This window comes from Mizuhopecten yessoensis, unplaced genomic scaffold, assembly GCF_002113885.1.
Source record: "Mizuhopecten yessoensis strain PY_sf001 unplaced genomic scaffold, ASM211388v2 scaffold8393, whole genome shotgun sequence".
NCBI classification, from domain to species: domain Eukaryota; kingdom Metazoa; phylum Mollusca; class Bivalvia; order Pectinida; family Pectinidae; genus Mizuhopecten; species Mizuhopecten yessoensis.
In genome coordinates, this window is record NW_018407525.1 from 768,470 (window position 1) to 781,770 (window position 13,301).

Sequence of the window (13,301 nt, forward strand, 5' to 3'; positions counted from 1 at the left end):
CGCTGCATGAAAGGACAAAATTACACCCTTTTTGACACTTTAATCGTCATTGTGTCGCATTAATTGTAGCAATTTCCATTTTGCTGTTCAACTTTACAATGTTCAATATGAGGGTAATAATATGCAGCAAGATGGAAAAATATGTACTATTGGTATTTGATTTTGACCACGAAAGAAAAAGTGAGAGCCCCCCCCCACACACACACAAATAATAATGGGATACAAACGAAGCACACAGACCCCCATGTTTGGCGGTGTTTTAGAAAAACAAATGTATTTTTTTTTGTTCCATTCAATATTTTTGAAAAAAGTTTGATAGCAAAACTATTCATATTAAACGTTAAATCAGCAAAATATTGAAATATCACCAAGAATCAGCAAGGTCCCTTCTTTTGCAAAGGTTAAGTAAATATGCCTCCCATTCGAATGGGAGGAGACATATTGTTTTAGTACTGGTTCTTCTGGTTATTCAAATTCTTTTGATAATTACATTCATGGGCCTTACTTTCTAAACTATTAAAAACTGCATCAACCACAGACAATGTGCAGTGTATCATCAATAGGTCGCTGTGACTTTTACATCAAAGTCAAATGTCAAATAAGTGCATTTTTTAATAGAGGAGACATGTGTTTTTTTCACAAAAACAAATATCTTGTGAGGTTTGATATTTGCTACATAGCCTATTTCGATATGTTTACGAAATAAATGTGTAATAATATTTATACCTGTGGAATAAATTGTTGTAAACTGTATTTGTAGTATACTGGTTCAATACATGGTGCGTTGGTCAGGACAACAACTAACAGTGTTGCTGAAACATTTTTGACAAATATTCCACTTTTCAGAAGAACCTTGCAAACAAAACAACATGCAGAGTACGATGATGACCCAAAGAATACGTCATCCCTGCCTCTTGCCACATCAGGGCGCAAAAGCCATAAGACATCGAAGACTGCAATGCGTAGGTTTTATATATTAAGAAATGGAATAAGTGTCCACAGACAGAAAAATTGACATGCATGCACTTGCAAATATGGCATACCAAAACAGTAAATAATTGTTTTGAAAAAATATTTCAACCTTTAAGTTAAACAGAGGTGTTGCCCCTAATGTGTAGATCAAATTGAAATATCAAGGTTTGTTTCATGTCACGAGTGCAATAAGTCTAGTGATCAAAAATAAGCAAAAGACAATCACAATTTCTTAGATAGAGTCTATGGTACGTTATGTAATTCGTTCATTTACATAATAAGGATGGTTTTAAGTAGGCCTTCATGCATTATATTACCAACTTATTCATAATAAATCCTATCAAGTTTCATATATGTACATGTACTTGAAAACATGCATACTTGACAACATGCATAATTTAACCAGCTTATTCATAGAAAACCTTCTCAAATTTCATGTATGTGTTTTTACTTTCAATATAATAATAATGATACTTAATGGTAAAAAAGAACAAACATTTCTAATCTTGGCATGTGATAACCGGTTTGACAGGTAATGCGCTTTTTATACCCTGAGAGACCCACACTAGTTACTAAGCAAGGACAAACTAAAATGTCGGCACTTCCCTAGAAACGATAGTCGAAATAGATGGAGAAGATCTCAAAACCAGATTTGTTTCTGTTTTAATCTCAGTTGAAACCTTTTTAACTTGCACTCTCAGCTTTAACTTATCAATATGACAGGTATTTGATAATTTGTAATTGCTTTTTAAATTGTTTTGTTCATTATTCCCATTTTTGCCAATTCCTGTTCTTTCCATATTTATTTTCTTGGCGAACACACATATATAAGGATGTGGATAATGGTAAAAACCTCTTTTGGCAACAGACATAAGGCCTGGTGGCTCGCTTTTATATTTATGTAGCTCTAATTAGTTACTTTTCAAATTGTGTACATGAACAAACGAACAAACACTCGGCAAACTGTGTGTCTTCTTACCACTTGAAAATTAATTTACTCGAGGTAAAGACACATGATATCATACCATCACTAGGGCAACTGCACATAACAGGCAATACATAAAGTTCATGACATTGTGCTAATATTATAAAAAAAAATAATAGTAAATAACACTAACAGCTGTGTACAACAGTATTCATTTGTTATCTCATGTCATTGTGTTCAGCATTATATATAATTGAACGATATTTTTTTTAAGATACTGATGTGACGGAAAGACTTTCTTTTCTTCGTCATCAGTTTGTTTCATTCTTGTTCCAACTCTTATAGCTGTTACGAATGATAAAACGATCGAATACATCAACGTCTGTGATGTCGGTAAGAAGGACGAAGAGGTAGTATATAGCAATATGTACACCTCGGGTGGTGTCTCTATTGATGACATCCGAGCAATGATACCACAAAAGTTGGAAAATGAAGAAGAAGAATTTAAGAAGGAATTCAAGGTATGGTGCAACTCTAATGTTAAAGAAAATTAAATATGTTTTAACTAATTTACATTTATTTTATATGGTAGATAAAACATTAAAACAAGCAGAATGCAAGTAGAAAATAAAAAAAATAATTGTTTAATTAAATTTAACGTTTGAACTCATATTTGCATTTTTTTTTTATACATACCAAAATGTTTCTTTAATGATATTTAAAATGATAATGATATTTGATAAACATATAAACTTGCGTCACACAGAAACGATGGAGTTAGATTACTCGTCAGAACGCTTTTAATTTTGTAAAAGAAAGGTAATGTAATCGTCTGGTAATATACTCAGTCTATACTCAGTGTAACGTTGTGCGATCCCACAACTGTACTACTTACAATGTATAAATGTTAATAGTGACATCCCTGTTTCTCCCAGTGTTTAATCGATATAAGGATCAGGAAGTAAATATTTGAGTTTTACTTTAACTTTGATTTTCAATTCTTTAGAGAATAAATCATATATATAATTTACATAATCATAGATCATGCACGACTTATGTTTATCAGTTGGGTTTTGTATCGTGCATTGTATATATATGATTTAAACCTTGAGATTTTATAGATAACTAATGTAAAAAGTGATACATTGTAATGTATATTATATACAGGAGTTGCCCTGGGGAGCAGTGCATCCTCACCTAGTAGGTGCCAAAGCATCCAATAAACCAAAGAACAGATTCAAAACAACATTTCCTTGTAAGTAGTTATATTGGAAATAGTAAAGAAACAGCAGTTTTCTTTAAAAACAGACATTACAAGAAAACGAGACACAGCTTGTTGGAAGTAAGCTTTATTCTTCTTTTAAGTATGTAAAGGGAATATAAAAGTTCACCTTTAACATGGTGCCCATTATAATTTGTGATCTAAATATTTCTTTTCTATTGATTTATTATTTTCCTTTAAAAAATCTTAGTTACAAAACCATCTGTTCTGTTACACAACAAATATATTTATATAGAGTGTTATGTGTGTGAAATAATGGGGGAAACATGTCATCTTGTTTCTTCTGTCCTTTTTCAAACAACACAACACTCTGCCTCGTCAAATCGTATTCACATTATATACATATTAACATTACCAGGAGATTAACCGATCGGTCATGATGAGCGGTCACTTAGGTTTTTCACAATGATTTTTTAAAAACTCCTACATATCCCCGAAATTAATGTTTGCTTTTGAATAGAACGGATATGGATTCCATCAGTAGCCCAAATAAAGGTTGGTGATGAGTGTATTTGCCTAACTTCATTTCAGCTATAAGAATAGAGATAACGATAATAAATTGTTTTAGATATGGTGCTATTCCTTTCTACTTATGATGCTATGGTTATAAGGATGGTGGTGATATATCAAAAATGTCGTGTGTCCTCTTCTAAAACATCTGACTCGCGCACTCAGTACATGTATGTAAACCAGGGGCACAGCAAGGGGTGCACGAGCATCCCACTGTCATAGTTGTCCTCAGTACATTGTAACTGTGGTAACTCAACAATACCATGGTATGTCAGTTTTGAGTAAAGTATTGATTATGTTTTTATCACTAATTATCAATCTTAACAACATCAAAATCTTCCTTAACATTTTGTGAAACATTTACAGAGGATTTATACTAAATGAAAAAGCAGTATTGCGTTCAACAGTCGCCTTTTCGGCAAATGCAATTTCTTATCTAAGCTGTTCCTCTTAATTAAATAAGGAAACGGTATAATAAACCTTTTGAACACATAAAGTTGAATTGTCAGGAGGTGACGTCGATCTTGATTACAAAGCTTAAATACAGCACGTTCTTCACGGCAGTGCAACAAGCATTTCTAAACGATTTGTAAACTACAGCATAGTTGTTGGTACGCTGGATAAGCCTGGTAGCTACCAGTCGGATATCATATCCTTTAAGTGAAACATCTCACAGCTAATTACATTGGTTAAAAAGCAACGGTCCTTTATTTCAGATGACCATTCCCGTGTCATACTGGATAAGATTGGGAATGATCCTGACTCGACCTACATTAACGCCAATTACATTGACGTAAGTCAATAACGTATTTTCGAAATCGTATAAAGTATCATGTAGGGCCTTATGTATAAGACATTTAGGAAGTAAGCCTGTGTTTATTTTTGTCTAAGAAAGAAACACCACTTTTTTGTCCAGGTATACATTGCCACAGTTTTTGTTTCTCCAAATAAAATTTATGTCTTTCGTACCAAATGCTAACATGTAATTGATGGATTCTTTCATGACCACTACAAAAACATGATTAACCTGTTCAACGGACATGCAGTACATAGCGATGTTGCTGAACGGCGGCTGTGATGTGATACATGTACAATGTAGGATTGTCATAGAAATACAATGAATACTGTACCGATATTGACTTGATATTGACTGTTGATAATGAATTTGAATTTATGCGTAGGATTTATTGAAGGTATTTAAATATACTTTTGGTATATCTTTTATTACTGATCTCATAGGTATTTGGAAATAAGTCATGCATCTTAAATGTGTTTCGATATTACTTTGAACATTCTAAATGATACACAGTCAATCACAAATATGTTTATTTTCTTTTTATTTCAAATGATAGAGTACCGACGCCCGCCAAGCTTATGTCGCATGTCAAGGTAATGTTAACGAAGGTTCTTCTCATGAACCAGCAAAAATGTAGACTACATTATGTATTTAATTTTGCCCTTTAGGACTCACACAACTAAATCATTTAATATGTGTTATTACCAAACATTTTAGCTAATAACTTTAATATTTAAAGTTCAACACCAGTGACAACTGTCTAGATCCATCAATACATACCTTGCAAAGGCTAAAAAATTGACTTTTTTGATAGGTTTAGTGGCATATTGGAGTGTCACAGCGTCCAGAAGTTGACAACCGGAAGTTTACAAGCAAAACCGGTGACCCAAAACAGAAATCCCCCCAGACATTTTTGCCCTGTGCAAATCCGCACACAGACATGAAAACATATCAAAAAAATATATTTCTTAAAAGTGAAATACCTGAACATTTCATTTATCTGAAAATCTGTCATCAGTTCCTTATTAAACTTGCTCAGTGGCCAAGTAATTAGCCGGAAATAATTTTAGATAGGGACTACAAACGTATGAAACACTTGCTGATTGGCTGATTTATTTGTGTGAGTCCTTTAGTAATGATATTTGTACTATCAAATACGTCATTTTTAAAACAATCCCGTCACTATAAATATTGACTATCACACCTACTCGTATCCACGTAATTGTAAAAAGAACGTGTGTAACAATAGGCAACATAGTATTTTCGTAGTGTCAATCTTGACATTTTATATTCTAGGACCAAAACAAAAAACGGTGGACGATTTTTGGAGGATGGTTTGGCAACTAAACACTGGGAAAATCGTCATGGTTACAAATCTTTCCGAGGGCGGCAATGTAAATAAAATATTAATTAGTCTGTGTTATCAGTTACAAATACTTAGTCATTGAAATACTGCATGTTTAATGGGTCACAGATTGAAAAAATAAGCTGGTTTACTTATTGTTGTTTTCAAACCATAATCTATGAGATCAATATGAAAGCTAATAAATATTTGCTTTTATATTGGTACATTTGTATAGATTGTTTTGCTTAATTTATATTATGCTTGCGTATTTTGGATTTCACGTCATTTTAGGTAAAATGTCACCAATACTGGCCTGACGAAGGTAAACCTTTATCAACGAAGCATTTCAACATCAGTCTCGATCGAGAGAGGACGTATGCGTTTTATGTACTACGAGAGATTTCAGTGACAAACAGGAAGGTAAAGAAAATATAACCATTTTAGTAATCAATAGTTTAATTAAATGTAGGTGAGTAAAGGACAGAAATATACCGATGAAAATTGCTAATCTAAACGTCATTTACACGTGTCACTGCTTCAGTTGTACTGTTTTTATTTTACTGGTTTGTGCATATTTGAAAGCATTAGAACAAATTAACCTACATAACGTTTGTGGAGAGAGAAAAAAAAATCATTAGAATTTTAGGGATAATAGTTTCAATTGTTAAATGTGATACGTTGAACTCCTTTACGAAAATTACATTGCATTACATCTTTTATACTACGTATACAATGATTTAAATGTAAAACCAAACAAGTCTTCTTTGTATGTATGCAGAATTGTCATTAATGTGCAGATTTCGGTGTTTTGTCTTAGAAAACCCCCCAAATACATTTAAAACATGTTACAATGAGAAAAGTAGTAAATTTTTGATATGTACGGTAAAAATTTTTTTTTTTTTTTTTTTTTTGTAGACAAAAGAAGAGCGTCAGGTTCACCAGTTCCACTTTACGACATGGCCGGACCACGGAACTCCAGACACCCTTGAACTCGTCCTATTCCACCGCCGTGTGACCTCATATAGGACACAGCTTACTGGGCAGATGGTTGTACACTGCAGGTATTGCTATTACAACAGGCGAAGGTCACCTTTACGACTTCCATAAGCGGTATACGCAGTGATATATTATTTATTTTTAAACAAAAGACAGCTTTCGTTCTCACTCGTAAATGTGTTGCTTTGTGAAAGCTTAACAGCAAGACAAACAATAATAGAAGATTAAGTCCATATTTTCTTTCCATAGTTGTATGTTTGAGGGGGTGTGGGGGTGGGTGAGTGGGGAGGGTTTGGGGTATTTTAGAACAAATCAGGTCGGTTTAATAATATATCGTATTAGATAATTAAATGGTGTCTCATCCCAAATTTTATGGATAAATATGTTCTCCTAAGTCAATTAAGACTTTTTCAGTAAAATTTGAAATTCCTTGTATAATAAGTTTTACAATTTTCCTCACGCTTCCTGCTGAAATTGTGCTATCAGTTTTGTCAATTTCCATTTGCTTTTAATACTTTAGTCAAAATTGTATAAAGTTGTGTCTTGTCAAATATCGTTACTATTGTGTTTTATTTTCACCGATATTATTTCTTATGTGGTGGTCAGATGAGTCCACTTTTTTCAAACACAAACACATATGGTTTGTACCTTGTTAACAAACTCGAAAAAATATTGAACACAAAAAAGCAAGAAAGATTCAAATGGCAAGATCAGTCGGACAAGATTGACCGCCGCTGGTCTTTTAGATTTCCGATTCTTAATACATCAATAAGTAGTAAACCTTTTTGCTAAAATGTTTACGTTTCATGTGGGACAGTATGGGGTCAAAATGGATTGCCACATTATTTAGGTTTAGAAAGCTACCGTTGTTCGGCAATACCATAGCCTATCAGTAAATTGATTTCACATAACATATTTAGTTTCGTATCTGATTGATCTCCAAATTCTGACTGACAATTAGTGTGTTTAACCAAAAGCGAAGATATTTATCACATTTTGTAACAAAATATCACTGACTACCAGTATTTCGTTTCTTTATCTCAGTGCTGGACTCGGGAGGACGGGAACCTTCATAGGTCTAGATGCTCTTTCAAAGGAGGAAAAGAAATCTGGACAAGTGGATATTTCGAGTTATATAAGAAAAATGCGAGAGAACCGAATGAATATGGTTCAAACTCATGTAAGAGAATAACGGTTGACAGGTAGTTTTCTAGTAAAATAAAAAGAAACTATAGCAGCAACTCCTTTAGTAAAAACAAAATCCAAAATAAGCATTGATTTACATAGTTATTTCTTACATATACAATGTACGTTCCCAAACGGTTGGTTATGTTACTTATAAAACCTGAGTTAGTTTTTTTTCAAATTGTGCAATTAACCGAAACACATGTTTAAAAAAAAACCATTATGCTTGTCGCCGATTGACGTCATGAATAACATATTGACCAACGAAATCATGTCAAGAGTGCTACACATTGGTGGGTAACAACAATTGTTTACCATTTCCTAGCCGGTTTATCCAATGTGTAGTAGAGAAATAAAAGTAAACGATATACAATTTGTTACCATTCCTTTACTAATATGACATACCTGTTTATTGACTTTCCAGGAACAGTATATCGCTCTTCACGAATTGCTTGTCCAGAAACACGATCTACAGGATACTCTGATTTCCGATACAGACTTTCCTGTAACTTTGAGAAAAATGCTTCCGCCCGGAAAACCAACAAACCAAACAAAGCTACGAAAAGAATTTGAAGTGAGTGCTTTTCAAGATTCGGAAAATAAAACAGTCTTTATATAAAGGATCAATGAGATTGCAATAATTTTTTTCTATCTTTTTTCAAGAATCTTCAGACTCTCATTCCCAAATATGATTCGAGTTGCTACAGAGCAGGAATGATGAAAGAAAACAAGAGCAAAAACAGAACAGTGTCTATTAAAGCAGGTATGTATAGTTTAATATTACAATAGTACTACACGTTATGTGAGCGTTTTCAAAAAATATGTGCACTTTAAAATAAAATTGTATGAATGTCAGCAAAGCATTTGAATAGAAACAGGTATGAAAACTGTTTTATTTGTAATAAATTAATTTTATATCTTTTATTATAATACAACATTACACATTGCATTCACTTTTTATTGTTTAGTTGACATGTATCGAGCTTACCTGCGGTCACAGGTGGGCGACAGGAATGACTACATCAATGCTGTTATGCTACAGGTAAGCCATTGATTGCAGATTTATATTTTCCGACATTTTCCGCATTTTGTTATGGTAATGCGCTTAATAATTATTCGTTCAATATCTTTTTAGTCACACAGGTCGAAATCAGGGTACCTTATGACACAGTTTCCGTTAGAGGGCACAGTTGATGACTTGTGGACGATGGTGATTGACTACAACTGTGAGAACATCGTTGTCCTAGGTACCCCTACAGAGGTGAGAAGAAAATTTCAACAGTTTTAGTTATGCATGTCTTTGGCAGAATAGGTGGCCACATGTTTCCAATCAGGATCTTACAGTATATACCCTGCACCGAAAGGTACTTAAGATCTGAACACAAAACATGAATCCTACTACCCAACCAAAGACCTGTATAACGAATCTCTTATACTCCAAAAAACTCATATAACGTTTAATCTTGATGATACAACGATACCGATTATTTCTCATTGTAGATATACATAGGGATTTTCAGTGTTTCATATTGTCTTTTGAAAATGCATATATATATCGCATTAATAGTTATGTCCCAGATGCAGTGAAAACAAAACAAAATGTGAAACCTTTCAGGATGTGTTTCCATGTTCATGTAGTAAATATTTATTTGTAATTTATTTTAATTAATTTTGTCTTTCTACAGCACTGGCTTCGAGAAGAGAGCGAGGCAAATGAAGCCCATGGGATATATGTTAGGAAGCAAAATGCATTAGCGGTCATTCCCGTCGTTGATATTGCTGACTATAACATAAAAAGCAAGGTACATTTGTGTGACCGCCCAAAGCACCAAAAATGCCGTTCGCACACCATGCATACATCGTTCACACACCGTCCGCACATCGTCCACACATGGTGCGCACAACCGTGCAATTTAACAATCGTTCGCCCCGCTGTGCGCTTCTCTCCGCACAACTGTGCGATTCGGTACAATTTGTTGATCAATATAACAGAATGAAAAAAATACGGAAGGTTCGTTTGCAATAATGTACACTGTATTTATTATTGTAATTTCTCATCACAATAATTAAGATTATGTACAATTTTACAATGCGTGTTACACTGTGGTTATAGAGACCGTTAGACTGTCAAGTATGGGTTTAGCTCCTAGGGAACAGAACAGGTAAATAACAATTTGATGAGTGACCGGTGTTTTAACTGGCCTGTGCCTGACACATAGAGCTGCTATGTGATACCGTTTGACCGCTATGAAAACATAATTGGACGTTTTGTTATTTGCATTCGTTTTGCTCTATATAGCTCCCCTTCACTTGGTTTTTACACCTTGGCGAGTTACGTAAGTGCCCCTGGCGGGGATAACTACGGTCCAGGTACAGGTACAAAGTGGCTCTGTTTACCTGTATTGTCGAGACTGTGTTGTACTTTTACATGTGTCGATTTAAGTTGTTTAAAAATCACCGAAAACACCATTTCTAAATTTAAGAAAGGATAGACAGAAATATAAACTTATATATGCAGCTAGAATATAGAAACATACTAAATAATAAAGTGTATGTGTTTAAACACATGCACGAAACCCTATATATTGTTGAGGCATTCCTCAATTTACACCAACCATGATTGTTATCGCACAACGTTCGTCCATCGTTCGCACAAATGTGTGCAAACAATGATCGTTCATTTTTGTATCGTTCGCACTTCGTGCACACATCGTTCATACATCGTGCACACATCGTGCACACATCGTGCGCACACCGCACATCGTGTAACGTTGTGCGATCCCATTACTGTATATATGGGCATATTTTATAATGCAATCTAACATTTCAAGTCAAGAGAAAACATGTTTAGATAACAAGATGAGCGTAGCGAACATGTATTGTGATGTTCACCTTGCAGTATTTTTCAAGATATGATAAAAAACGTGAAAATGACACCGATCACGGCATTGTTAGCAACACTGTCTTTTTGTATTGTACTTCAATAAATTATAGCTATACTTTTTATATAAAACATAATGTTTAGTTTTTTGAAGAAGGGGTACATTAATATATAAGCTATGGTGTTCAATCACTACTGTTATATTTCTTCGAGTTACAGAGATCCAAAACTGACATGACAATACGGATCTTCACTATGAAGGAGTGGTCATCGGATTCTTTGCTGCCCCCCTCCAACTCGTCCCTTCTCCTTCTGCTGGAGCAACTGGACAGTCGTCGACAGTCAGACAATGCAAAACCCGTGGTCGTCATGTGTCAGTAAGTTTACCCTCTGATAAATAAAAATAATGAGGCGATCAATATTTATAAAAGCAGTGTTTTTTTTGTGAATTGAAAGTCTTTCCACTTGTATGTCATTCTACAGTATATCAACCGATGAACTTGAAACGTCAGTTATAAATACAACATGATACCCAGCTGTGTAGAGGCGATTGTATTTCTGCTGTGATATTTTTTATAGTGTTTAGCTCCCTTTACCGGCTATATTCCTCCAACTGTCTATTTCTGCACTGGTTGTATCTGTGTGTATAAAGTAACTTTAAATGCCTAGTACACGTTAACACTCCCTTCGTTCGGAAACGGATATGTTTTTGCTACGAATATCAAGAAATATCACTTAATTTCTTTTAAATTATCATAAGAAATACAAAGAAATCAAGCACATATTAAAAAATATGTTTGTACATGCAGAATGTCTAAGAAGTAGATATTTTTCTGCATCATATGATCATTTCGTAAATTTAGGCCTCATCTCATCAGTGGCAATGATGAATGAAATTTGTATATCCTAATTGTTCCGAAACATATGTAAAATACAATGAAATGGGAACTGTGTCTATGAATATCTTACAATTTGATCACTACATGTATCAGCTACAACAGATAAGTTATCATTAAACGAGTGCTTCATGTAATCTCTGCCAGAATATATTCCAACTACAAGGCTATGACCAACTTCGCGGACTTTAGAGTCAACCATTGAATAACTTAAATATAACATGATTTTGAATTGCTCTCTAAGAAGAGGCTAAGGAGCTCTTTTAGTTTAGTCGTTTATAGTAGTCGAAATTGTATACACATGGCCGTTTTACTTACTTAGGGACGGATGCACACATAGTGGACTATTCTGTTGTATATCAAATGCCCGAGATCAAATGAAGATGGATAATGAAGTGGACATATTTCAAACGTCTAGACAAATACAAGTCCGACGGCCACCAGCTCTCAGACACATTGTAAGTATTCTGATGATTAGGTTGATGGATTAGCATCTAATCAAACGAAATAGCATAGGTGCAAGGACATTTTATAGAATAAATATTTTCAACCGTAGTAACACATGCAGACAGATTTTTTAATGTTCATGAGGGTCGAGGATCAGTGTAGCACAACATTAGACCCTTTTTGGTCCCGAAGTCTGTTTAGTTGAATCGATATAATCATAATTGGTAAACATGCTTATAATTGCATGTATAGTTTGTGAATAAGCTACGAATAACTTAGACTGTTTCATGCTCTAAATGTCTTCTACGTTAACAACATCTTTAATTAAATCTATAATTAATTATGACTAATATCATACAAATTCCATGATTTTTTCATGATTTTCCATGATCAAATCTTTTCGTTTTATCAATTACTTACTGTCAATAGCATCGTTTTCTATATGAGTGTCTTTCGTCTTGTTATAAAATAAATAAAAAAGAGTTTTTCAACAATACATAGGGTGCGACTTACTTTTTTTCAAAACAACAGACAAAGTTAGTTTGTAAATTATTATACAAATGCGAGTCAGTGCTGATGAGAATGTCTTGCATATATTTTAGGAGCAGTACCAGTACTGTTACAACTTCATCGGGCAGTATCTGGACTCAACCAACATCTACATCAACTAAAGGCGTGTGAAATGGGAATCCTTGCGTCTTTTGAAGGCTGACAGTTAACTATCTGGATTGAGATGAATGTGGTTTCCAAGTTTCCATAGTTACCTTCATGAAACTTCATTCGATCGTTTTAGTGGAAGTGAACTTCCGTATAATAACAGGATGTGATTGCCGATTGAAAGACCAGGAATGTTTGAAGACGGAAAGAACAGATTCAAATGTTTTCCGGTATTTGGAAAATCTTCCTCGTAACGCATGTGTTTTGTGAGACGATAACCTACGACACCAAAGCGCAATGCATTGCATCACAGAGACGTACTAGTTGTTACCAATTAGACTATATTATAGGAATGATTACATATGTACACTTATATCTTAAATAACTCTACGTAAGGAGTAAAAGTATA

The 13,301-nt window shown here is 34.1% G+C and overlaps 1 protein-coding gene across 1 annotated transcript; it reads left to right on the top strand.

Moving 5' to 3' along the window:
- Positions 1–822: 822 nt before the first annotated feature.
- LOC110455878 (receptor-type tyrosine-protein phosphatase alpha-like) lies at positions 823–13,295 on the top strand. Its single transcript, XM_021506291.1, has 17 exons — positions 823–962; positions 2,243–2,418; positions 3,065–3,152; positions 4,406–4,482; positions 5,042–5,078; positions 5,782–5,879; positions 6,122–6,250; positions 6,746–6,891; positions 7,871–8,006; positions 8,436–8,585; positions 8,675–8,774; positions 8,980–9,053; positions 9,147–9,272; positions 9,697–9,813; positions 11,112–11,269; positions 12,111–12,246; positions 12,838–13,295. Exons 1-17 carry the CDS (start codon positions 959–961, stop codon positions 12,904–12,906), a joined length of 1,821 nt encoding a protein of 606 aa, XP_021361966.1. The 5' UTR covers positions 823–958; the 3' UTR covers positions 12,907–13,295.
- Positions 13,296–13,301: the final 6 nt, after the last annotated feature.

Bases quoted from the DNA above. Each gene is read 5' to 3' on its own strand.
- LOC110455878 (XM_021506291.1), top strand. The intron at 5,880-6,121 runs GTAAATAAAATA...ACGTCATTTTAG, and splicing joins ATCTTTCCGAGGGCGGCAAT to GTAAAATGTCACCAATACTG. The intron at 8,007-8,435 runs GTAAGAGAATAA...TTGACTTTCCAG, and splicing joins TGAATATGGTTCAAACTCAT to GAACAGTATATCGCTCTTCA.